At 36.8% G+C, this 23,175-nt stretch overlaps 1 protein-coding gene across 17 annotated transcripts in view; it reads left to right on the forward strand.

Annotated features, from left to right (window-relative positions):
- The window catches only part of OSBPL6 (oxysterol binding protein like 6), a 184,098-nt gene that overhangs the window by 93,177 nt on the left and 67,746 nt on the right, over positions 1–23,175 (forward strand). For all 17 annotated transcript variants that reach the window (XR_013993572.1, XM_081052485.1, XM_081052487.1 and 14 more), the window contains one exon: positions 12,966–13,181. Coding sequence is in view for 16 of the 17 variants with exons in the window: in XM_081052485.1 (XP_080908611.1) it covers positions 13,080–13,181 (102 nt within the window). In the remaining variant the exon portion in view is untranslated. The remainder of the gene's footprint in view (positions 1–12,965; positions 13,182–23,175) is intronic.

Raw genomic sequence — 23,175 nt, forward strand, 5'->3', positions numbered from 1 at the left:
CTCATTTTTTTCCAACTGGCACTAGGAAGAGTTAAACTTTAAACTCTCTTATTTTGACAGCTTCTGAAAACTGGAGGAAGTCCTAGGTGAAGGCTATATGGGAACTCTCTCTGTTGGTAACCGTTAGGTAAATCTAAAATTGTGCCAAAATAAAACATTTAATAGAAAAAACTGGTGAGGAAATATCAAAATTGTTACCAAATCAAGTGCAATGTTGCTTAGATATGGCAAAGATGCGGAAGCCTGTTTCCTCAGAGGCAGGGGCTGCAGGGAGAAACGATGGGTGTTAACGAGTGATCACTTCAATGCTCTTGCACTCCAGCTAGAGTTTTGTCCCATCACTCATTTATGGACAAGGCTAATTTTGCCATTTCTTAATGCTTCATTTTACCTTCATAAATTTCAGAAACTTAACGACACTTACAAATAGAGTTAGTTTTCATTTTTCCTTTTTAAATTCATGTGTTTTCTTAAAATACTCTCGGACTGCTTAGGATGGGATCCTTCAGGTGGAAATTTAGCCAATCTTTTTCACATGGAGCTTTTAAGAATACTGGCATCATAGATAAAAGAATAGAGCCCAACTGGCAATCCTTTCCACCTACAGCCTAGTGACAGGCTGGTTAAAACACAGAGTGCTGGGCCCCACCCTCAGAGTGGTTGATTCATTTACATGGATGAGCTCAAGACTTTCCATTTGGAATAAGTTCCTAGGAGATGTGCTGATCTTGGGACCACTTTTCAGAACTTCAGCAGCAAATAATTAGCACTGGTATTTCCCAAGTTTGGGATTAGGGGAAAAGTAGCTTATCATTCCAATTCAATTATCAAGTGACATTTTAAATCTTCCTTTGACCTTCCTTTGAATTCCTTAAACTTCCACTTATCCTCTTTGTAACAGCACTTACTAATGACCCAGATGTCTTTTCATCATTCTTATCTGGTTTCCACTCCCGAATTCTGTTGCTGTAATCTCCTGTTGTCACTGTTCTTGTGGGGTTTTACTTTTTTTTTTTTTTAAGTCCCTTTACTATTGTTTTCATTGGTGTTTTGGAGTGAAATAGATTCTGTATTCAGTCTTCCATCTTTACCCCAATATGAGTGTATGCATTTTCAAGTAATTTTTTCTTTCTTGATTTCCACAAAGTCCCATGAGGTAAGTTGGGTACAGAAGTATCTTCTCTGCACTGAGGAAGTGATGAGACACAAAATTACATGATCTGCTGAAAAAGAAAGTCTCAAGCTCAAGCTTTTTGATGTCCATTTTTTTGTTAGTTATAATGTACCATGAATGTGATTCTCTTTATGGACCTCAAGACAAATCAATATCTCAAGTATTTTTCACACTAAAATAGTTTTAATAAGTGTGTTATTGGATGATTCTCCTATGTTTATGTGCAGGCTATATTTTTACTAAGGATAGGCCACAAAATCCATTTAAAGATATGAACCAGTACATTAGTTTCTAGTTTGTGGGTTTTTGTTAAATTATGCTTTTCTCCCCCAAAATACTCTTTATCCTTTGATCTTTGTCATAGGGGCTTTTAATGAAATAGTGTCATAGATCAAATCAATCTCAAGCTTGGTACCCCTGAGACTTCAGTGTCCTGAACCTGATCACCGAGGAGGATGCTGTCATGGGTACACAGTATGCCTTCAGGTCTGTTTCCCCTCACAGTCATTTGGAGGAAGGGCTCAGAAGAGAATGTGTAATCATAGTAACCATTTTACCCAGATTATTGCATTTACTTCTCACAACTCCATGAAGTAGATGTTATTATCCCCGTTTTAGAGATTAGGAAACTGAGGCACAGAGAGATTATGTAAATTGCCTGAGGGTTCATAGCTCGGAAATGGCAGAGTTGAGATTGGTTTCAAACCCAAGCATCCTATGGTCTTTTTCAGTAAAGGAAAATGAAAGGAACAAACACCACAGGACATATGTAGTGGTGTACTGGTAAATGTTTAAAAATCGGCTTTCAAAACAAAAGCACTGATTTGCATGGCATGCATGCTCCCACCATGGCCAGTTTCAGGTTCCCGAGAGGATATCTCTGAGAGCTCTGCTAGGGAGAGATGCACAGTCGTCTCCTTGTCTCCCGAGCGGGTACAAGCCAGCTCCAGCTCACCACTAGAGTGTGCGCAAGTCACCATACCCCAGTTTGAATGCGTTCACAATGCTGAAGAGCCTGAAGCCTGGCAGTAGGTCCTCAGTTATTGTCAGCGGTTCCTTCCCTCCCATAACAATGAATGAGCATAATTGAAACCAATATTTATGCTGACTACCCAACATGAGTTGTGGGCACCCTGATAGGTGGGTAAAGGTCTGTATCAACATCGCTATTCTGAAACGATGACAGTTTTTAAAAATTCTCCTTTAGGTTCCTAACCATGAAATAACTGTGATTGAGAAGATAATGGCTCGTAAATTAGGTAGGTGGCAAGTGCAGTAATTCTGTGCAGCCAGACTAACCCATCAGTGGTGTTTGGAAAGAACCATGCTGCTGCCTCTGTGCCTAGTCCTCATGTACAACTTGGTACCAGGGAGAACAGAACCTCATAATGCCCCAGGCCTCTCAAGTACCGTTAGCAGCCTGGTGGCTCTTTTTTTTTTAGGACAACCAAGAGGTTTTTCTCTTGGGAATGTCGAACTTTGTACAGTCTTTCTCTCCAGGTGACTACTGAACAGATCATTTGGATGATTTGGGCTTATATTTGGGCAAATATATTAAAATCAAAGAACTGACGTGACAGTGCTTAGGTACAAGCAGCTTGTGAGCACAGTCGACTGTTCTAAATGGGTATGATAGAGAGCTTAAGTCTGAACTAAAACGATACGCCCAGTAAACAATCTGAGTGGTTTCTGTGGCCCGTGACGTTAGACTACAATAATGAAAGTGACATAGTCCCCACCCTCAAAGATCGTACAGAATCAATACAAATAAACATAGTGCAGTGGCTGCTCAATAATATATATATGCATAAGTGTAGAAGTAGTACAGATTGAAATGACAGTTCTGTCTGATAGGAAAGATTTTATAAGGAAGATGAAACCTAAACACAAAATAGTGTATTTTGTTATAAAGGTCATAGCTGATAACACAGGGGCTTTTTTTATTGTTATAAAATATACATAAAATGTATCATTTTAACCATTTTTAAGTGTGTAGTTCAGTGGCATTTAATACATTCACTTTATTCTGTAACCATCATCACTATTGTCTGAATGTCTGTGTTCTCTCAAAATGTATATGTTGAAATCCTAGCCCCCAGGGTGATGGTACTATGAGGTGGGGCCTTTGGGAAGGGATTAGGTCACGAGAGTGGGGCCCTCAGGAATGGAATTCGTGTCCTTATCAAAGAGTCTTCAGAGATATCCTTGCCACCTTCCACGTGAGGACACAGCAACCAGATGGCCATCTAAGGATCAGGAAGCAGATCCTTACCAGACACTGAATCTGCTGGTACCACGATCCTGGACTTCCCAGCCCTCAAAACTGCGAGAAATAAATGCTCATTGTTTATAAGCAGTCTGTGTTTGTTATAGCACCAAATGGACTAAAACAACTATCTTCCATCTCCAGAAATTTTTCATCTTCCAAACGAAAACTCTGTACCTATTCAACATTAACTCCCCATTCTTTTCTCCTCACTGACCCTAGCAGCCACCCTTTACTTTCTGTCTTTATAAATTTGGCTACTCGAGGCACCTCATATAAGTAGAATTATATGATACTTGCCCTTTTGTGTCTGGCTTATTTCACTCAGTCTTCATGGTTCATCCATGTTGTACCATGCGTCAGAAGTTCTACACTGTATAAGGCTGAATAATGTTCTATTGTATAAATTTACCACTTTTTGTTTATCCATTTATCCATTGATGGACACTTGGGTTGCTTCCACCTTTTGGCTATTATAAAGTAATACTGCTACGAATATGGGTTCACAAATATCTGTTTAAATCCCTGCTTTCAGTTCTTTTGGATAAATACCCAAAATTGGAATTATGGGATCATATGGTAATTCTATTTGTAATTTCTTGAGAAACTTTCATACCACTTTCAATACCAGTTACACCATTTTACATTCCCACCAGCAATGTAATAGTAAATAGTTAATTCAGGAATGTTTTTAACCTAAGCCAATTTGTCTGCTTTATCCAACTCTTCCGGCATACCTCAGCTCAGTATAGAAACTGTTGTTTTGATGGGAAATTGCTCTAGAGGGCATGTGCTGCTACTCAGTTTACTTGGTACCCCAGTAAAAGTTTACATACACTCAACATGGATTTTATGAATTGTTATTTAAGGTCACAAAGCAGAGGCAAAATCTTTTGCTATTTCCTGTTGCCAAAACCTCTTTGGACTCTGCTGACAATCAGCACCTATTAGCAGCCATGGGAACCATATTTCCCAGTATTAGTTTCCTTTTAAAGTATGAATTATGACATCACCAAAGCTTCCTTTTCAGAACATGTTAGCAAGGATCAGAAACCAAATGATGAATGAAAAAGTGGCTGATAAATCTTAGAAAATTAGCACTGATAAAATTATTGAGTGATGGTATCAGAATGGCCTTGTCAAGAATCCATGGCACATGCTCCCATCAAAATTAAATGTCCTGTGATCTTGTTAGATTAAATATGTTGTACAGCTTTTATACTCATGGCTTTTTTAAAAAACCTGTACTGGTAACAATCATTTTAGAAACATAAACTCACAAGGATAGCTTTTGATAATGTGATTAAAGCTATGGAATATTCCCTAAGAAAAGATACTGCAGGTATATCCAACACTTCTCATATCATTTCTGGGGATTAAAGAATGTGTTAAACCCATTCATGAATCCTAGGTTAAAAACCTCTATAAACTTGTATTGTATGCCATCTAATGGCATACTTTCTAATGTACCATACTATAAAGATAACTTGATTCATTGCTTAGTTTATTCATTGACTTATTAGTAAATCAAGGGTAGAAAATTAGTGAAAGATTTTCTTTCATGGGCTTTGATGTCAAATAGATTTAATGAACTTCCTAAGCCCTATTTTCCTCATCTGGATACTGTGAATAACAAGGGAATGGATGGAAAGTGCTTGGCATCCAGGACTGGTATTTTTATTGATGGTGTTTTCCCCTGACATTATAGAGTAAGCTAAGAAGGAGGTGGTGATTTCTTTTTAGGATGCTGACCTCAATAATATTTTTGATGGGCTGTTTTATACTCAATAATTTTTTGAAAGGCCATTTATATTTTGTTAATTATAAAATCTGCAGATGTCCAGAGAAGGATTGCTTGGGCAAATGGTACAAATGGTAATTTGTTTGTTCAGAATAGGACGTATTGCCTAATCTCATTCTGATAACAATTTTTTGAAGATTTAGTTCTGAGAACAATGCATAAGGCTCAAGAACCAAGAAAACCTGAAACAGGAAAAAAGAGCTGGGCCATTATCCTGGAATATAAAATTTATGCAAAGTACAGAATTAAAACTAGATTGGAAAGAATATATAATTATCAAATCTAGGGGCCTATGTCCTAATTCAAAAATATATCTTCTGAAATTATAGTTTTCAAATAAAGACATTATCACATTATAATTTAACAGGGTTTAGTGCGATATAGAAAATGGCTGATTTAAGCTGACTTTCAAGGAAAATTCTATATGAAAAGTTAGAAATAAATAAGTAGGACAATTAATTCTTAAATCATTGGAGAAAATTTAGACTGGTTACAAAAAATTAGAGATAGTGTAACCTAAGGGAAGTGAAAACCTTTGGTACGTAGACTTTTACTTATAACTGCAATATAAATGTCTGAAGTATAGTAAGGTACTCTTTCTCACAATTTCAAATCAGGCCTTTGGCATAGTTTTATGTGATTTGTACAGCAAGATGTACTTTCCTCATGTATCATTTGAATTACAGAAATACGTAATTACATTGTCTTTTTGTTGTAATTTTAAGGGCCATAAGACTTGGGTGTTACTTAATGGTTTAGGAAACCCGTATCTTTCTTCTTTCTTTTTTTTTTAAATATGTACAGTAGTCCCCATTTATCCGTGGTTTTGCTTTGTGTGATCAACCATAGTCCAAAAATATTAACTAGAATATTCCAGAAATAAATAATTCATAAGTTTTAAATTGCACACCATTTTACAAGTAGATGACAGTTGAGCTAAAAGTATGGAGGTTGACTTTTCTTTGCTCTTTTTTCTGTTCGTGAGATGATTTCTTCAATTTTATATTTCTAACCTATGTACTGACAGATTTTTTTTCACAGAATCATTCTGTGCTTCATTAATATCATTTTAATTACCAAATTTAAATTCTGTTGTGATTATTTGTATTCTTAATTTTTTACCTATGCCAGTTTCCAATGCATCTGAGCCTTACTTATCTCTTATTCAAAGACTCCATTAAAAAAAAGTATAAACATGTAAAACACTTATGCTCTAAATCTACCTCTCTCTTTTTCTAGGAGTAACATTCCAAATAAGCCCTCTGTCTATCTCTTGCACATATTTTTTTTCCTTTTTGAAGGATAATTTTTTTAGTGTTTTATATACACACGCACACATTTTTTTTTTTTTTTTTTTTTTTTTACTTTGTATGAAATCTGCTCTTTGTCGGAAGATTATTAGTGTCAATTATCCTTGGCTCCCTTCATGTTTACTAGGTTAACATTCAAATTATCCTCTGAAAATTCACCCTGGAGGGCTTGGTGATGTAGAATGTAGGCTTGTCTTTTTCATTTATTTAGTAAAGTGCCTTAGGATTGTGGGGAGGGATTAGAATCTTGTTCAATTACAATCAGAGAACTTGTTTCTTCGTAAACTTTTTTCCTCCTTAGTTTTATGAACGACTGCACCAGAAGCCAGCCTGGGGGTGTCCTGGGACATGTACACGATGCTCTTCGGAAGCCAAGACTGAGGAAAGCAGCAAAAGGGCAGGAAGGGCCAGTACTTGCTATGGCTTGAGGGCCTCTGAAAGCTGTTTAATCTGTGATGAGCTTTTCTCTGTGCCTCTTGCCCCTTGTCTCTCCAGATTAGAGGACACTAGTAGAGTTGCCAGGTTTTCTTCCTATCACACCCCTTCACTGTGTTGAAGAGGGGAATCATATTTTGGTTTCATACATCCTAACTTAGCCCTGAATGAATCCCTTAGATTTTGTGGCATGTCATGACCCCCACTCCCTAATGTGGTCGTTTTTAAAAAAAATCCTTTTAGTCTCTGCTTTTCAGTCATTTTCTAGAAATATGTTTATAAGATCTTATACTGCCATCTTTCCTAGAAGTCTCTGGCTTAATCTTCTTGAGCAGGTCTCTTGGGTCTAGGATCATCTAATGTGGCTCCTACTAATTCTCTATAAATAGTTTTGTAAATATTGAAAAAGACAAACCATCAATAACCCAAACCCTAACTTAAAACAATCTAATGTCAAAACTATGGAGGATTAGCCCTTAATTTAATGAAGGCTATATTTCAAATTGAGGAAAAGCTTCATTGACCAAGACTTGATTATGACAAACCTCTGCCACACTTGCAGAAAAGGAGGCTCGTGAGAAACAGTAGAAAAGACTTTGCTTTTCTTATCGTCTATCCTCACACTGGTTGGCTCCAACCAGAAAAAGTGGTATCAGCTCTTCTCTATTGCTCTAGAATCCGAAGTGTAATTTTCTAAAACTCCAGATTAAATCACCAAGGTTGAGAAGAAGACAGAGGAGAATATATTGATTTGGGGACGGGGGCGTTCTTACATTACAAGGAAAGACTTGAAAGATAGTATTTTACTCTTGACTCAGTCACTTACAGGCTATAGGTTCCATGATGATTTAGAGAAACTTAAAGGGAAACAGAAATAGAACTTTGAAAGGGAAATTGTATCTTTCAAATTAATGGCAAATAGAAAGGTCCACTAAAACCATATAAAATCTGTACTATAAAGAAAGGCAGATTTTTTTTTTAAGTCACCAAGCATTAAAGGAAACAAAGAAGAGCCAAGAAAATAGAAAGTGTAATATAATATAGCAGGGGTAAGGCCAACTATTAGTTATAACATTAAATGTAAATGGGAAAAACTTCACTAAATTTAGATTTTTTTTTTTTTAAACAGCCCAACATGATCATTACTAGAGGAACACATAATACAAAATAATACAGAAAGTTTAAATGTAAAAGGATGGACAAATTTCATTAATCATTTGCAAATAAAGATAGCAGATGATATCAAATGAAGCAAAGAAGTATTGAAATTAGCAGAGTCATTTTTATAATAATCAAAAGTGAATATAGAATTATTATGAACTCTTCTATGATAAATCTCATTATTTCAAAATACACTGAATACAACCTAAATGTCCCAATAGAAGAATGATTACATGTATTGTAGTATATCTGTGTTCTGGCGTTATGTGTAGTGATTAAGAGTGGTGATATGTTTCTTTGTTCATAAGGAAGGCTGTTATCAATATATTGTTGATTGAAGAAAGCACATTGCAGATAGTATGGGCACTATTCTCCTAATTTGGTAAAAGTAGAACTAAAATGTTTACCATTGATATTACTAGGTAATGAAACTAGAGTCAATTTAAATGTTTTCATCCATACTTTTAATCTTTTTAATGGTAAATATAGGTTATATTACTGTGCCCTACTATTCACTGTCTCTCCCTCTGGAAGGATTATACTTTATGCATCATTGATCTCAATTTGGCCATGTGACTTGCTTTGGCCAATAAAATGTGAGTGAAAGTGACATGTGCCACCTCCAACTGCCATGGCTCTTTTCCTCCTTCATATGGAGGTTGCTCCTTCAGCCTGGTGAAGAGAATACAGAGTAAGGCCGCAGCAGACCTGTAAAGGACAAAAATGAATCTTTCTTGTAAGGAAGAAAATTCTTCCTCTTGTGAGGAAGAAATAAATCTTTCTTGTAAGCCCTTGAGATTTGGGGGTTGTGTGTTACCACATCACAACTTAGCCCAGGCTAAGTAGTCTCCAATTTCAAATGCTTTTCTGAACACATACAGATTATGATGCCTATGGACAGCAAGTTCTAGAAGTGTTCCCTGCCACCTTTTGCTTTAGTCAGGTCCCTGGGTCACAAATATGTATTTTTTAAAAAACTTTTTTTAAAATTTATTTATTGGGGTGACAATTGTTAATGAAATTACATAATTTCAGGTGTACAATTCTGTATTACATCATCTATAAGTCCCATTGTGTGTTCACCACCCAGAGTCAGTTCTCCTTCCATCACCATATATTTGATCCCCCTTACCCTCATCTCCCTCCCCCCGTCCCTCTTACCCTCTGGTAACCACTAAACTATTGTCTGTGTCTATGAGTTTTTGTTTCTCAACAAATATGTATTTTATGTCACTCAGTGCAAATGCACATGTTACGGCACATAGAAACAATTGTAGTGATCCCACTGATACGAAGGAGGAATGAGACAGGAAAATTATATGTTCATCTTTCATATTGCTGTTATGTTCAGCCACAATAATTTTCTCATTGGGTAAAAATTATATTGGTGTCGACTTTAAAATCTATGGTGTTTTTTTGGTGTAGAATTTTATGTAGGCAATTTCTGAAAATATGCTTTGATAGGGATGAAATAACTTTTTTTTCATGTCACAGCCATTTTTATACTATAGGAATAAAGAATACGTAGGTATAACCTACTAACAGAATTTAGACTTACTTTTGTTAAGTGTTTTGAAATGGAGTAGGCGATCAAACACTTGTGATAATCAGGTTGGAATGATCTTTAAAGGTCATCTCATTCAACTTTGTATTAGGTACCTAAAACCGTTTTTGTTAAAAAAAAATTAATAGAAACAGCAACAATAACCTCAAAAATGATTCTTGGAATGAATTCAATTCTTTCACTCACCTTTTCTTCATTCGTGATATTATTTAAAATATTCATAATTGTAATTCCATCAAAATGTTACTCTTTCATCCTAGACAATCTATCCTGAAAATGTCATTTTAAATTAAAACGTAAACTGAGATGTTAGCATTGGTGTTAATCAGGAAAATGCAGTTAGATGCAGTTAAGGGGGAAAAAAGAGCGCAGCAAAGGAAATGTTGGCCCTTGATGTAGCTTGGATTTACTTCCAGTGGATAACAGTTGATGAGTTTGGGTTCATCAACCTCATCCCATAAGGGCGCTTGAGCACATCACAGAATCTCCATACTTTCAGCTCAAGTGTCAGCATCTACTTGTAAAACATCTTGGACCAGAAAGCAAAGTACTTCAAATTAAAGATCAGAGCAGTGTTCTTGCTTTCTGTATGCTGGCACCAGAGCTTGGCTTGAGAAATTTTACTCACACTTACTAAACTGCTTTCATGAAACAAAAGGATTAGATGATTATCTGACAAGTGCCAGCTTATTACTACCTTTTGCCAATACTAAATGACACCTCATCTAGAGCCAACCGAGGAGTACTACAGCTCTTGACATTTCTATTTGCCCCCAAACTAGTTCTGTTGCAAAAGAAAGCTTTCCAGTTTGGGGAGTAAGTAACTTTTATTTTTCCTGTGGTGGCAGTGAAGTTGAAATCTTAAGAAAGTATGACAAGTTTTATTCACTAGAATGTCCAGTTTTTGTAATTTATAATAATTTGCCTTTTAATTATTGGGATTGTTCTTTTGAATATTCTCTATAACCAGGTGACTATTAAAATCATGATTAACATATTTAGGGTCACATAATCTGTTATCACACTGTTAACAGATTTTATATAGGTCTGTATAAATTTTAGTTTGCAGCAAGTGCAGAATTACATGACCTATACATAAATCACTCAATATATTTGTATCATGACATAATCTGTTAAATATTTGTATCTAGCCTAAATTTCTCTTCGCTTCGACCCACCTTTCCTAGTGTTTGTCTCCATTTGAAAGCCTCATTTGTACCTCAGAGGCAACATGTATAAAACAATTCTCATGACCTTCTGTCAATCCTGGATTTCCATTGTCCCGCCCTTGCTCAGAATGCCAGAAACCTAGGAGTCACGCTCAACCCTCCTCCACATTCTGTCACAACTGACAGGACAAGGTGCTCAATTTTCTGCCACCTCTCTAGTCCATCATCTCTTGCTTCCCGATTGCACCTCCCTCATTTTTTTTACTTCCCTAATTTGGTTCTCCTCATCACTGCCAAAGTATCCTTTTAAACACACAAATCTGGTTATACTACACCCCTTTATGACTTCATACGCTTAAGATAAAAATCAAAATAATGAACATAGCTGACAAGGCTCTACAGGGCTGCCCGCTGCCTTTCTTTGACCCTCATTGCAGTCTTTGTTTCTCTGTGCTCTGATCCTGTTGGCCAGCACTAATTCCTTAATCATGCCTTGTTGCACTCCCAGGCATCTGGTTAACTCCTACTCATCCTTCAGAGCTCAGCTCCAATCCACTTGCTCAAGGGTACCTCTGACCTCCAGACACAGTTAGTTCCCCTTGCCATGTGTCCTCATAATATCCATGCATTTTTTTCGTGTGTGTGTGTGTGTGTGTGTGTGTGTGTGTGTGTGTGTGTGTGTCTGTGTGTGTGTGTGAGTTTTTGATTGACTGTCTCTCCCTCTGGACTGAACTGGAGGTCTCATTTTCCTTGGCCTAAAGATTGATTTCTATTCATCACCAGCAGGTTTCTCTTCCAACCTGTACTAAAGTACTCACTCAAGTGTTCCATGCTTCCTTTAAGGAGTATTAGTATTCCAATGGGGGCTATAAAATGGCTTTCCATCTTCTTAGAAGAGGATGAGGTTCACTTTAGTGGCCACTCTTTTGGGTCACAGATTGGTGTTAAGCTCTTTTTTTTTAATTAAAGTTTATTGGGGTGACAATTATTAGTAAAATTACATAGGTTTCAGGTATACAATTCTGTAAAACACTATCTATCTATCCCATTGTATGTTCACCACCCCGAGTCAGTTCTCTGTTCCTCACCATATATTTGATCCCTTTTACCCTCATCTACCACCCTCCTCCCCCCTTACCCTCTGATAACCACTAAACTATTGTCTGTATCAATGAGTTTTGGTTTCTTCATTTGTTCGTCTTATTCTTTTGTTGTTTTAAGCTTTCCATTGTATGTTTCATGCTTACCTTCAAAAAACAAGATTTTTTTAGCAACCTGTGTCACCAATTGAAAATTGCTTCTCTCAGCACAAGTTCTTAGCACTAGTACTTATAATGCAGACTTCCTTATACGAATACAAGTGAAAAATGAAGTGGCTCTTGACTGTGGATGAGTGAAGCAATTCCAAGCATTACCCCAGTTCTGGGACCTGCTTGTTAATCTGTAGATGCTTGCGAGCCCTTTGATTGTTGTGTTTGTGGAGTCATATGTAAGTGTGCTGTACACTTGAGGTTAAAACAGCCATGGGTATGTGTATTCCTTGATCCCTCCTAAATGCTTGATCACATGATGCACAAAAGGCATGAGCCCTTTTGCCTTTTGTGACTGACTCTGTTGTGTTGGATTTAACCATCACACACATGACATGGCTGAACTAAATGGAAGACAAGTGTGGAGTGAGCTCTTATTGTAATCCATTGGACAGGGGAAATTAAATTACAGGAGAAGCAATGGATGTTTTTTGTATGAGGGTCCAGAACATAGCACTATAATCTGCTTTAAAACAAAAAGAAAATAAGGGAAAAATATAACTTTAGCATATAATTTCTTCCCATTTCCTTTGTTGACAGATTTTGTTACATATTAACACTTTTAGATGCCACCATAAAACGTGGAGGAAGAAATATTATTTCCTAATGTATCAGAGTTCTTTCTCTCACTAACATTTTAGTATTTTTTCCTAAATATCATCATTTTAAACTTGTTTTTAAAATAGTTTACATGAGGTTTTTGTTTGTTTTGCTTTTAGGTGTTTGCTTTTAGGTGTTTTGGACACCCCTCAATATTTTGCCTTCTCTTTTCTAGTCAAATCTGATTCATGAAATGGACTGATGCTGAACATTCATCTACTCATTTGTCTGAATTTGAGACACAATTGAGATGATCTTAAGTGCGTACAACTAGACTCTACCTGCAGCTATGAGTTCAGACGAGAAGGGCGTATCCCCTGCTCATAAAACATCCACTCCAACCCATAGAAGTGCCTCCACTTCATCGTCTTCCCAAAGGGACCGTAGACAGGTAAGAGAAGAGTAGCAAATGCCTTTTGTTAATTTATGCAAATACAGTACTATTTGCATCTGATGGGTTTGCCAATTAATTCTGAAGTTTTGTGGTGAAGATTTTTATTTCATGGGAAAACTCACTATTTTTTAATACCTGGCTATGTCATGAAGGGGCTGCTCCTGTCATTTAGGATCTTCTTTTAGAGTGCAGACCACAGGAAGGGCAGCTAGAGGAAGCCCTGGAGAGTTCTCGTCACTGTCTACACTTGGAGGCGGGAACCAGCTTCTGGAACTTGAATGTTCTGCTCTCCCTCTCTTCATTTTTGAAGATAGAATCTGAACCTACGAAAGTCTTATTCCTACAAGTCTCTCAGTGGTCTGTGAAGCACTAACTTCTGTATGGTGTTTCATAGACTCTGATAATGGATTCAGCAGTTAGATTGTGAATAAAAAAATTTAGTATCAGGGAATTAAAGGCAATGAGAACTCAGACGATGTTTAATTAAAGTTGATAGAGAAAGTAAATTATTGTTGTTTATTTATCCCAGTGAGCCAATTCTGTAAATTATTTTTGTCTGCAGAGTTAATTTGTTACTATTTCAGTGGCTATTCTGACAAAGTTGTGTGGGGATTGGTGATATGAATTTTCTTCATTGTCAAAACAGGTGGCTGTTTTGTCCAGCACTTGTCTCAGTATTACTCTTTGCCTTTATAATATTATTTTATGATAGGAGTTTTGTTTGTGTAACTGGAAATTCACAATAAGCAGGTGATGTTAACTTTTTATAAAAATCTTTCCTTTGTAGGGACAGTGAACATTCCTGCAAGGGTTCCCCCCTCCCCCATTTTATCTTTTCAAAGTATATTGCCCGATTTCTAGAAGCATGAATATCAGTTATTCAGTAGTCCATAGTATAGACTTGGTCTTAAAACAGCCAGTTCCACATGTGAATTCATCCTTCTAGGTGGGAATGCATTCTGGGGGCAGTCCTTGTGGAACCCTTAGTCTACAAACCCTCCCAGCACTCCGTCTCCCATTTCTAGCTATAGATTCCAGGGGTATCTGTAAGAATCAGTGATTCCTTACGTGTATATTTTTCAGATATTCTAAGACAGCTATTTTTACTATGGGTCTTAGGGAATTTTTGACATTGGTGTTCTTTGTTGTGGAGGTCAAAGAGGAGATTTGTATTCTATTCATTAGAAATAGTTATACTATTAACTAAATCTGTGATTATACACAGTTATAATCTTTATTGCATTGTATTTGCACAGTAGAAGAAAGTAAGAGTACCGTGAATGAAAACACATTTATATTAAATAACTACTGCATGCTAAGAAGGTGCTTTCAAGTTTGCAATTTTAGTCTATCCTTCAACTGCTCCTTTGTCCTTTCTTGTTATGGCTTCTCTATTATTCCCTTGCCCTGGGTATTTAAATGGAGAGAAATTTTAAGCAGCATGGCCTTCCTGGCTGCTGAGGGAAGGAAAGGATTGACCCAGCTCACCCTGGAGAATTATGGCAAATAGAAAAGACTGATGAGTGCTGTAGAAACATCTGTTGTGCATTGTTGATCTGCCTGTTGCACCTGAGCTCCAAGGCTAGCATACAAAACAAGAAACTGAGACCCTGGTCTGCAAGAGGGAGTTTGAAGGTGGAAGGTGTGACTCCGAGCTGGCTTGTGAATGGAAAGTTTTATGATGAGAATAAACGAACATGTTCGTAAAAAATTGATAATGAATTCTAGAAAACTAAGAGATAGTGTTCCAACAGTTATTATTATTTAAAGAGAGAGTTTGCTTTCATTCCTGTTTATCTTAGCAGGTGGAAACTCTCCCAAATACTTTCTCCTCTGGTTCCTTCCTGCCTCCAGTTTTGTGTCTGTTCATTTCCCTCAAGGGAAAGAAGAACAAAGAACTACAGTTCTGTTTTTCTTTCCCTAGCGCAATCACTTCCTAAAATCTATTAACTTACGGAAATCAAAAATTTTGAGTGATCCTGTGACATGATATGATGCAGTGTTTTTTATGTACGTCTGTTTTTGTACGGTGACTGTTCTCATAGTGAATGGACATAGAAAAGGTGTGATAAATTAGTCTTCCTTGAATGTGACCATTCTCCTGATTTGACTGATATCTCTGTAGATGGTGCCAAATTTTAAAGTCCATCCCTATGTCTCTCCTAAATTGATCATATAGGTAAAGGATCTAGGGTACCTTAATGCATGTTATTTGCCTGTCGTTCCCAAGTTCTAGTCCTAAATCACTAATTAATTGATTGGGCATTTCTACTTAGATATAACACTGGCAGCTTAAATCAGTATGTATAAACTAGTTTGCTACTGGGATAATCAAACTAGCCTGGGTCTGTTATTGACCCAGGTTCAAAGCCATCCCTTTCTCCTTTGCCTCTCTCACATTCAATAGGTTAACAAGTCCCGTTGATTATTTCCTCCCTCATAAAATCATAATTTCTTTCTATTCCCACTGTTCAGTCCCTAGTCCAGACTCTCATCACCTCAACCCAGGATCCTGCTCTTGCCTCACTGTCTCCCCTAGGACCTGACAAGATAGAACTTCCTTAATATGGCAGATTCATGCTCAGAAGCCTTCAAAGACTCAATTGCCTGCACAATTAAGGCCAGATTTTTTTTTACTTGATATTCACCAAGTGATCTGATCCAGCCTCAGTATTGCATTTTCCTCCAAACCTATACAGTCTTGTCTGCTCATGGTTCCTAAAACTGCCTTCTTTCTGTCTCTACCCTTCTTTCCTTCATGGACTGCCCACCATCCTGCTTTCGACCTGATACCTCCCTATGCTTCAAGGACCAGCTCATGTGACACTTTCTCTGATCACTCAAACCCACATTGCCCTTTCCCCGCTCTGAACTTTTACAGAACTTTGTGACAATATTTAACATTTTATATTGTTTATCTTTTTATATACTGATCTCAACTGTATTGTGAGGTCTTTTAAATAGACTATGCACTCCAGTTCTTCAGAGACAAGCCTTGTACCTCAAATATTTTAATATATTCTAGAGGTTATTTTTAAAGACCTGTAATAATATTAGTGTTGTCTTTTTATTACAAATTTTCCATTCCAGATTTATTTGTCCTCTCCCTTCTTCCTTCCCCATAGATAAGTAAAACACAGAATGTCAAATGCAAAGTGGCAACTGGCTGTCCTTCCTGTCATTAAATTATGTAGTACAACAGGTGAAGGAAGGAGAGGAGTTGGGAAGTGAAATGATTCAGTGCCCTTGTGATTTTACTTCAGTGTTTCTTCATCAACTAGAGCATCAAGACTCCACTTAGTATTTAATAAGTTTGAAGACTTTAGTAAATGCTCCATTTATGTTTCGATCAAGTCTGATAGTAAATGTTAGAACATCTAACAAAATTGCCTGTGTGTGTGTGTGTGTGTGTGTGTGTGTGTGATCAACTATGACTCATAAGCTGCAAGAAATATGTGTACTGAAATTTTAAAAAAGGAAATCAAGAAATTGATTAGACATCTAGGACTTATGCATAAAGAAGCATTTCCCAAAATATGTACCAAGGAAAGCTTCTCCCTTGAGATGTTGCATGAAGAGAGGATTCTATCAGGTAAGTTAGAAAAATGCTAAATGCAATCTCTTTTTGCAACGTACATTAATAAATAAGGACACTGATAAATCTTGCAGACAGAACTTTATTTAATTTAGTACTTCTAGAATTTAGTAGATTGTGGAATTTTTTCCCCTAATACTGAGTTGTTAAAATTCCAGGTTCTTCTTTCTATTAAGAAATTGGAAGATATAGGCACGCTGGACCGAGATTCCAGTGGCAAAGTAGACTGGACTCATGAGCAGCTTCCCTTTAGATGGGTATTTACTCTCTGATTAGCCCCAGTCCCTACCTCTTCTTATTGTAATTTAGCACTTATTTATGTTTCCTGTCTGGCCCCCAAGAGCAGTTGAATTTGCCAACTCTGACACTTTGTATGAAGTCAACCACAGTAATATTTAAGTGACTAAAGGTGATCTCCACTTGAATGTTAAGTAGGCATCTCAAACTTAACATGTCCCAAACTGAACTCTTAATTTCCTTCTTACATCTGCTCCTTCTCAGTCCTCCTCTTGTCAGTCAACAACAATTTTGTCCTTTCATTCTGTAAAGCCCTAAGTCTTACACCCACGTTCAAACCCTCAGCAAATCCTGTTTGTTCTTCCTTCAGAATGTACCTGGAATCTGACCACTGCTGACCACCTCCTGCCCCTTCACCCTGATCTGACCCATTTTCATTGCTCACCTAGCCTATGGCCGTGATCTTCTAACTGTTCTCCCGGCTTCTACACTCACCCCATATAGGTCATTTTTCACCGAGTAGTCAGTGATGCCATCAAAACCTAAGTCAGATCAAGCTGCTCCTCTGCTCCAAGCCCTCCAGTGGTTTCCCATCTCTCTCAAATAATAAACATATGAATTGCTGACCATTGTCTACAAGGTCATTCATAATCTGGATCTGTCTATCTCCGTGGTCGCATCTCCTACCATATTCTGCTCCACTTACACTTAGTTTCTTTCATTTTCCAAGCATGTGCCCCTCTCAGGATCTTTGCATTTCTGGCCCGCTCAGCCTAGCTTGCTTTTCCTCCAGGCGTCCCCAGATTTGCTCACACACTTGGCTAATTCTTCAGCGTACCCTTTTTGGATAGCCTTCTCTGCCCTTCCATGCATACCCTCATTACTCACTGTCCATTTAACCTGGTTTTATTTATCTTCAAAGCATTAACCACCACCTGAAAGGCTACCTATTTATCTGTTTATACCTCTATCCCCTTCCTCTATTCCTTATCACTGAAATGTGAGATCCATAAAACAAGGGTTTTATTTTGTTCAGGAAGGCATCCCGAGCACCTCACATATGGTATGGCTTGGAATAGATTTGAATGAACACATGCATGAGGAGCTGGCATGGAGGAGGAGATTGGTGAATCAGGCTCCAGAGACCTTGGTGGCTGTGAAGGAGTAATCGTGAGGTTGGGAGAGGATGACAAAGAGAGAATGTAGTGTAGTAGGGAGCAAACTCCTGAGAAGAGTGAATGGTCAAAGGTGCCGAGGGGAGCTAGAACAGCAGAGACCTTCTGCTTGCTGCTGAAAGTGCTTGTGGTGGAATAAAAGGCTCGCGGCTTATGAAGGAAATGATATCAGTTAAAAGCCAAGTGTTGGGAGCATTCTGCACAGATGTTAGAAATATTGGTGGGGCTGGGAAGTAACTCTTTGTTTAAAAAGAGTTGTTGTTTCCCAATCTCTTATAGTACTTATTTTATGGTCATTTTCTGTAATAAGCTAAGTATATGATCTAGAGATAGTTTCAGTAGTTCTGGGATCAGGTCCAAGGATTTGCATTTTTAAAAATGAGGCCCCTATTTGGAGCCATCAATTATTTGTATTTGTATCATTATGAAGTCACAGAAAATCAGAGCCTATTGCTCTAAGAACTTAGGATTTGCAATATATAATTATCAGGTCATAGTGTTTATTATCAGAGTGAATTGTTACGGCTCTACTGTGTTAGATGTTTAAATGCTTAAATGAGTCAATCTTTTTTGTTTAATGAAAAACCAAGGAAAAAAATACCAGACATTACTTATAATGATTTAAAGTTTGCTGAAGCTCAGAGATAATAAAGAACTTTTTAAAGAAAAATTATATTAGGAATAAGCCATAAGAGGCTGGTAATTAATCTTCTGGCTAGTTTTTTTAAAATAAAATTCAGTATCGTGGTCAATCTTTAACAACTAAAAGCAGATTTCAGTTACATAGATGTCTAAAAATGTTTCCTATATATTATCGAAAGCAGAACATTTCAAATGTATGGGCCAACAGTGGCCCATTCAGATAATTTCCACTGATGACATGTGAAGGCTGTCCCTTGTAGTGATTCAGTGAGATTCATATTACCATGGGTTGGTGTCATAAATACACAGTTCTGATAGCAACAGTATCTGCTGTATGGGAAACTTTCATTATAAGTGAAAAAGGTGCCTAGAAAACCAGAAAGTACAAATGTTCCTCGTCCAAGTCTATACTTTATGTACAGGGTTTTCATGACAAGTGTTCTTCTTGGACAAACAGGCCCCCAGCATATACTTGAACTGAATTGGAACATGTCTCTTCCAGTTAAAACTCTGAAGCATTTTCTTCAAATAGCTTTGTTAAATGAAATAACCAAATCACCACTTTACAATATAGTCTCTCCATCTTCTGAATATGAAACCTATTTCTATCTTCAAGTTGTGAAAAATATAGTCATGTTACCTCAAACAACAACAACCCAATGTTTCTAATCTTTGGAGAAAACAATTTCAAGCATTCTTAATTTAATAACTAACCACCAATTTAAATCATCTCCAATCTTATCAGTGAGGAGGAATATAACTTGAAATGTGCCAATACCTGACTAGAAAATTTTTAGCTCTATGTGTTATAGAATTCAGTGGATCCAGGGATTTTCAGGATCACCCTGGAACTCAACTCTCAGTTCAGAGAGAAATATGATAACTAACCTGATATGAAAATCTGCAGTGTCCTCACTGGAGTGATGCTGCTGTATTTAAATTCTTTAGTTGCTTCCCATTTAGCTTTCTGGAGATTTCACTTAGGGCCAACGAGAGTGGGAAAATAATGTTTGCTTGCAAAAACTCACACTATGACCAACTTTTGTGATTTAAATGCATTTTGTAAATTGGGTGTCCTAAAAAATCTAAATATTAGACTAACACCAGCAATAGCTAATATTTCACGAGTTCTCATTTTGGAAGGTTCGGACTATTATCACCTTTTCCAGAGAACTTAACTCTGACATGAAGTGGTGAAATATCTTGGCCACAGCTAATGGGTAGTTAAAGTAGAGTTTGCTTCCTGGAAGCCTGATTCTGGAGCCCTTGTTCTTGGCCACTCACTATTTGTTCTGTTGTAAGTCTTGATGAGCTAAATATCCAGGAGAAGGGCTTTCTGTACACTTATAAGTGAACTTTGTAAGGCAGCATTTTTGAGTTATTGCCTCCTCATTTTTTCCCCTCTGCAATAATAGTGATTTTTCACACTCTCATTGGCCTGGCAAATAATAGACCAAATGGCACATAGACCAAAACGTTAATAGTTATTATCATGAAGTACTTATATCAAAGGTGAATTTTATGTTTGTACTTTTCTGAATTTTCTGTATTTTTACTACATGTGTTTCCTTTGGCATGAGAAGTTTTGATCATCTATTTGTTTACTGAAAACTCTGATTAGCCTTTTCCGTGAAGTGAAATGAGCAGCTCCTCAGATTTCTTGCTGTCCCCACTGTTTGAAGATCGCTGTCACTGCTGCTTGGTGTTTCCAAAATGTGTTCAGCCCATGTCAACTGTGCTGAAATGGAGACCACCACAAAGAAATGTGTCACCTGGCACTCAGATGCTCATCATCCACAAGTGATTCCGAGCTTGACATTATTCGTGAAGGAATCTACTTGCTGCTTTCCCTGGGATGTTTGCCAGAACCCTTTGGTTCTCTAGGCCTGCCTTAGTTCCTCACTGAAGAGGTTATCTTTTATTACCTTGAGCTGGCTGCTTTGGGATAGCATTTTTATAGAAGCAAATTCATTTGTCGGACCCAAGATTAACACTACCTGATCGGTTCGTAGGCATAGCACCAAACAGAGAGCCATGGTGTAATCTGTTAGTGAACCCCAAAAGCCCTCATGGGTAGGTCTTTGGGGAGGCCTGGGAATCTGTCATGTACAGAAGCTTCCCCAAGAGACTGTTATTCACCCAGATTTGGAAAGCATTTGGAATACATTTTTAAGTGTTCCATTAGGACTATAAAACATCATCCCAAAGGACCATAAATCTACAAAGCTGCTTTATTTGATTTTCAACTTGGACAAATAGAAAAATTTACCCTCCCTGTGTTCAGCACCTATTGTAGTTCTCATCGGCTATAAGTAAAATACTGTCACAAATGTAAAAGAACGCATCGTACCTATTGTATACTTTAAAGTGCCAGACTTCTTGACCTCAAATGCTAGTTAAGAGCTGATTTTGTAATAATGATAAGAGGCAGTGTTAGTAAGGTTTCAGGGAAATGGACACGCCCATGCACTACTGCTATGCACGTTCATTGATTCTACTTTTGTGGAGGAAATTTTGCAGTACGTTTCTGAAGTCTTTTAAAAGACCATATCATAGAATCCAATAACTCAGCTTCCAAGAAATGTATTCTGAGGAAACAACCAAAGATACATGTATAGATTTCTGGGCCAAGATATTTATCAAAGTATTTTTATAGTATTAAAAAATTAAAAATAGTCTAATGTTCAACAAGGAATTATTTACATAACCTATCTCAGAGCCATAGAGTGGAATATTGCATAGCAGCTCAAAATGTTTTGAAGAATGTATAAAGCTGTGGGAATATTATGTGTTGTTAATTGGGAGAAAACGGCTATTTAATTGAAAATATAATGTAATTCCAAATTTGTTTTGAGAATTGAATGTGTACTCATATACACATTGAAAAAAAAGGTGAAAGGAAATATACCAAGATACCGAGTTTATTGCTGGTTGTAGATGGTTTTAATTTCTTTTTTTATCTTCTGATCCACCCCCCCCACCACCACTCCCACTGGCAAAAAAAAAAAAAAAAAATCTTTGAGGCCCTGAGGCAGGAGTTGGGCCACCATTTGTCCTCTAAACTATCTATATTTATCTCATGATAATTTAAGCATGTTTGTGAGAAAGTGGGAACCTACGCACTGTATGTATTACAGCAAATACTTATTCTTTCATTCAGCAAATATGTATGAGTACATGTAGGCACATCATAGACATATCTGCTCTGAGTTTATCAAGGTGATCAAAATAAACCAACTCTGTCTCAAATACGTTAAGTAGATATATGATATATATGACCAGATATATATATCATATAGATATATAATGTATATTATATTATATTATACCCGGGCTTATATTAAAATAAGACCGGATCTTATATTAATTTATATTAATTTTTGCTCCAAAAGACGCATTAGAGCTGATGGTACAGCTAGGTCTTATTTTCGGGGAAACGTGGTATATACCAGGGGTGCCAAAAAAGTATATATAAGTAGACGCTTTGGTCAACATTGCTCAAGCAGTAGTTTGCCGTAATCAAAAGTATCTGGATGCTGATGGTAACCACTTTGAGCACCACTTTGAGTAGTTGCAAAAGTCAAACATATCTTGTATTCATCTTTTATTATCCATATATATTGAGTATTACAATTTTAGTAGTGTTTTCCTTTTTTAAAATGTGTTTCCTTTCTTGGCAGTATATAGTGTGTGTATACACACACACACACACACACATATATACTGCCAAGAAAGGAAACACATTGTGTATATATGTATATATATATATATATATATATATATATATATATATATATATATATACACACACACATATATATGTATATATGTATATATTCATATATGTGTGTAATGGAATATTATTCAGTAATAAAAAGAATGAAATTTTGCCATTTGCAACAACACGATGGACTTAGAGGATATTATACTAAGGGAAATAAATCAGAAAAAGACAAATACTGAGAGAAAGACAAGTGATTTCACTTATATGTGGAATCTTAAAAAAACACACAAAACAACAAACAAACAGATGAACAAACAAAACAGAAACAGACCCTACATACAGAGAACAAACGGATGGTTGCTGGAGGATAGAGAGGTGAGGATATCAGTGGAAAAGGTGAAGGGAAATAAGAGACACAAACTTCTAGTTATAAAATAAATAAGTCACAGGATGTAATATACAGCACAGGGAACGTAGTCAATAATATCGTGACAACTTTGTACAGTGACAGATGGTTACTAGACATATTGTGGTGATCACTTTGTCAGGTATATAAGTATAGAATCACTATGTTGTAATAAATGTAGAATCACTATGTTGTACGCCTGAAACTAATAT

Source organism: Rhinolophus hipposideros (assembly GCF_964194185.1).
Source record: "Rhinolophus hipposideros genome assembly, chromosome: 6".
NCBI classification, from domain to species: domain Eukaryota; kingdom Metazoa; phylum Chordata; class Mammalia; order Chiroptera; family Rhinolophidae; genus Rhinolophus; species Rhinolophus hipposideros.